At 35.0% G+C, this 5,000-nt stretch overlaps 1 protein-coding gene across 2 annotated transcripts in view; it reads right to left on the bottom strand.

The window, feature by feature from the left end:
- Window positions 1-5,000, bottom strand: part of LOC143711080 (ankyrin repeat and fibronectin type-III domain-containing protein 1) — a 21,288-nt gene that overhangs the window by 12,527 nt on the left and 3,761 nt on the right. For both annotated transcript variants that reach the window (XM_077202375.1, XM_077202376.1), the window contains exons 4-9: window positions 4,332-4,532; window positions 4,147-4,260; window positions 3,917-4,014; window positions 3,740-3,830; window positions 129-227; window positions 1-38 (exon numbers count right to left, since the gene is read on the bottom strand). The exon at window positions 1-38 is cut by the window's left edge and continues 50 nt beyond it. In XM_077202375.1, the coding sequence (XP_077058490.1) occupies window positions 1-38; window positions 129-227; window positions 3,740-3,830; window positions 3,917-4,014; window positions 4,147-4,260; window positions 4,332-4,532 (641 nt within the window). The remainder of the gene's footprint in view (window positions 39-128; window positions 228-3,739; window positions 3,831-3,916; window positions 4,015-4,146; window positions 4,261-4,331; window positions 4,533-5,000) is intronic.

Here is a 5,000-nt window from a genome sequence, read left to right as displayed (position 1 = left end):
ACGAGACACAAGCACTCTCCTCACAGAGCTGCTGTTCTCTGAGACACACACACACACACACACACAGGTGTTTATCAGTGTGTATCCAGTGAGGTGTGTGTTTCTTCATGTATTGTGTGTGCGTGTACCTGTGAGGAGCTCTGGTTCTGTGATCTGCTGTGAGATCCTCCTGACAGCTGAGGCCTGATCCCTGCGTCTCACCGTCACACCGATACACTCACTCCAGCCTGCAGGGGGCGACACACTCACTATATCACATACTTAATATATCACTATACCACACACTCACTATGTCACTAGATCACACACTCACTATATCACTATATCACACACTCACTATATCACATACTTACTATATCACTATACCACACACTCACTATATCACTATATCACACACTCACTATATCACACACTCACTATATCACTATATCAAACACTCACTATATCACACACTCACTATATCACTATATCACACACTCACTATATCACTATATTACACACTCACTATATCACTATATCACACACTCACTATATCACTATATCACACACTCACTATATCACACACTCACTATATCAATATATTACACACTCACTATATCACACACTCACTATATCACTATATCACACACTCACTATATCACACACTCACTATATCACTATATTACACACTCACTATATCACACACTCACTATATCACTATATCACACACTCACTATATCACACACTCACTATATCAATATATTACACACTCACTATATCACACACTCACTATATCACTATATCACACACTCACTATATCACACACTCACTATATCACACACTCACTATATCACTCACTCACTCCAGCCTGCATGGGGCGACACACTCACTATATCACATACTTACTATATCACTATACCACACACTCAATATTTCACTATATCACACATTCACTATATAACTATACCACACACTCACTATATCACTATACCACACACTCACTATATCACTATATCACACACTCACTATACCACACACTCACTATATCACTATATCACACACTCACTATATCACACACTCACTATATCACTATATCACGTACTCACCATACCACACTCTAACTATATCACTATATCACACACTCACTATATCACACACTCACTATATCACTATATCACACACTCACTATATCACTATATCACACACTCACTATATCACACACTCACTATATCACTATATCACACACTCACTATATCACACACTCACTATTTCACTATATCACACACTCACTATATCACACACTCACTATATCACAATCACTATATCAATATATCACACACTCACTATATCACACACTCACTATATCACTATATCACACACTCACTATATAACACACTCACTATATCACACACTCACTATATCACTCACTCACTATATCACACACTCACTATATCACACACTCACTATATCACACACTCACTATATCACTATATTACACACTCACTATATTACACACTCACTATATCACTATATTACACAGTCACTATATTACACACTCACTATATCACTCACTCACTCACTCACTATATCACACACTCACTATAACACGTTTTAAAAGAACAGCATTTGTTTGAAACAGAAAACATTTGTCACATTATAAATGTGTTTACTGTCACTTTTGACCAATTTAATGCATCACTACTGAATACAAGTATTGATTTCTTTCTAAGTAAAATGTTAGTGAGCCCAAACCACTATATTATCACTATATTACACACTCATTATATCACACACTCACTATATCACTATATCACACACTCACTATATCACTATATCACAGACTCACTATATCACACACTCACTATATCACTATATCACACACTCACTATATCACTATATCACACACTCACTATATCACACACTCACTATATCACACACTCACTATATCACTCACTATATCACTATATTACACACTCACTATATCACACACTCACTATATCACACACTCACTATATCACTATATCACACACTCACTATATCACTATATCACACACTCACTATATCACACACTCACTATATCACTATATCACACACTCACTATATCACTATATCACACACTCACTATATCACTATATTACACACTCACTATATCACACACTCACTATATCACTATATCACACACTCACTATATCACACACTCACTATATCACTATATCACACACTCACTATATCACTCACTCACTCCAGCCTGCAGGGGGCGACACACTCACTATATCACACACTCACTATATCACTCACTCACTATATCACTATATCACACACTCACTATATCACACACTCACTATATCACTATATTACACACTCACTATATTACACACTCACTATATCACTCACTCACTCACTATATCACACACACTCACTATATCACACACTCACTATATCACTATATTACACACTCACTATATTACACACTCACTATATCACTCACTCACTCACTATATCACACACTCACTATAACACGTTTTAAAAGAACAGCATTTGTTTGAAACAGAAAACATTTGTCACATTATAAATGTGTTTACTGTCACTTTTGATCAATTTAATGCATCACTACTGAATACAAGTATTGATTTCTTTCTAAGTAAAATGTTAGTGAGCCCAAACTTTTGAGAAGTAGTACATTTCACTTTATCACTTTAGAAATGGTGTAATTGTGTATTTTCAAATATTAACAATGATAATAATAATAATAATAATAACAATTATTACTATTATTATTCTTTTTAAAAATGTTTATTCACAGTTATGCACAAACAAAGGAGACAAACCTGTAAAAAAAAGTTGTTAAAATGTCTAATAAATTGAATTAATAAAACTTAGCAATTTAATAATACGATAAAATGTTAACAACTCTAAATCTCTTAATGAAATGTTTTATCTTTTAACACATCTATTTTATTTACCCCACAAATTCAGTATTTCCGTTTTATTGGTGTAATACATTTTTCATAAAATAAAATAAAATAAAAAAGCATGTCGAATCAATTGAATTCATAAAATTTAAACATTTATTACTTTAATTATAATAAATTATAATTAATATAATTATAATTAATAGCTAGCCTAATATCACTTAGATACTATTAATGAAAATGAAAAATTATATAATAAATTTGAATAAAACAGTAAACATAATAAAAAATATATATATTAAAAAGTTTTTAAACATTTTAGTTTTTTAAAAAAAACTAATTTTTAAAAACTAATAGTTTTTAAAAATTAGAAGTTAATTAGTTAGAAAAAAAATATTTTACAATTTTAGTCATTTTTATTTTTATTATAATTCATATTTTAGTGTTTTTTCTTTGTTGAAAACTATAAGAAATTGTTGCGCTCTAAATTGACAAAAAATAATTTTTCTTCAGGTGTGCGGAGCCATAGTGATATGGAAAACGATACACACACTGAATTCAGTACAGACTCTATCAAAACTTTTTTTTTTCCTGGATTGCATTGAGCAAAAACTGCAACAAAAAAAAAGTTTTTTTTTTTAAATTTTTTAATTTTGGTTATTTTAGAGCATCAAGTTAAACTAGATGAAAATGAGAAAAGTTACCTTGGCGACTACTTAGAAGTTTTTATTTTTGTCTTGTCTTTCAGTTAATGTTTAATTAATTAAGCAACTGGTTTTGTATGATAGTATTAGTTTACTGTAATAATAACTGTAATGTGTGATGAGTCTGCAGTTGTCAGTACTCACTGGAGGGGGCGACACTCGTCGGGCTGCTGCTCACACACACACCCCAGCCTCTGATGTTATACGCACTGACCCGCACGTAATACTGCACACCCTACACACACATACACCAGTCAGAGTCTGTGTGTATCATATATATATATATATAGCCATGAGTGTATGCGTGTGTGTGTGTCTTACAGTCTGCAGTCCGGTGATGCTGAACTCTGTGTTTCTGCTGTCAGTGATGAATCCAGTTCCACAAAGAGGATAGAAATCAGCAGAAGTGCTCCATTCCACTACACACACACACACACACACACACACACACACACACACACACACACACACACACACACACACACACAGAGGGACGGGTCAGTGATGACATCATCAGGGAACAATGTGATGATGATGATGTGGCATCTCACCTCTGTATCTGGTGATAAGGCCGTGTGTGTGACCGCAGGGCTCTCTGACACGCACACACACACAGCTGTCGCCCGTCACCAGCAGAGCGGCGCCAGCGGGAGGACCAGGAGGAGCTGAGGAAGACACACGGGTCACATGAAATCTGAGTGTGTGTGTGTGAGTGTTTGTCTGTGTGTGTTCATACCCGTCGTGTGGAATCTCTCTCTCATGCGATGGTAAAGTTCACAGCGTTGAGTCCAGATCTCGACGCTCTTCTGCGCGTCTGTGTGTGACTGAAGCTCCGCCTTCTCTCTGAGCTGAAGCTCCGCCCTCCACTCCTCCAGCTTCTGCTCAGCCAATGACACCAGCTCATCCAGCTTCAGCAACCAATCAGAGGTAGAGCTCACTGTGGCGGGACGGAGAGAGGAGTTTACACTTCATCAACAAACTGAAGTGTGAAATCTGCTTAATTTTTAACTAAATTATGTTTGGTTCTTTACAAATACTCTACAAATACAAATTTAATGGATCAAAATTTTTTTTTTTTTAAACATGTCTAATCAATTGAATTGCCAAATTCACCCAAATTCAGATTTTAGAGGATTCTGCATATGTGGCTATTATTAAATACAAATGTATCAGTAAAAATGGTATTACAGTTTTTCTCGATTGCTTAAACACATTTCTTGAAACAATGCCTCGTATCAAAGCAAAACCATAACATCTCACCCAATTCCCCAAACATCCTATTTTCAGGTCAAAATGAAGCTCTTCACTCAAAACCATTCACTCTTGCTGAAAAACCAAACTTTGCCCTAAGACATCACACACAAGCCCTCACAAACACACACACTATAACATAGTCTTACACACT

The sequence above is a fragment of the Siphateles boraxobius genome, unplaced genomic scaffold (assembly GCF_051911475.1).
Source record: "Siphateles boraxobius isolate OS27281-9 unplaced genomic scaffold, OSU_SipBor_1 49, whole genome shotgun sequence".
Lineage (NCBI taxonomy): Eukaryota > Metazoa > Chordata > Actinopteri > Cypriniformes > Leuciscidae > Siphateles > Siphateles boraxobius.
Note: the sequence above shows the minus strand (reverse complement) of the source record. Positions and strands in the feature narration are given on the sequence as shown.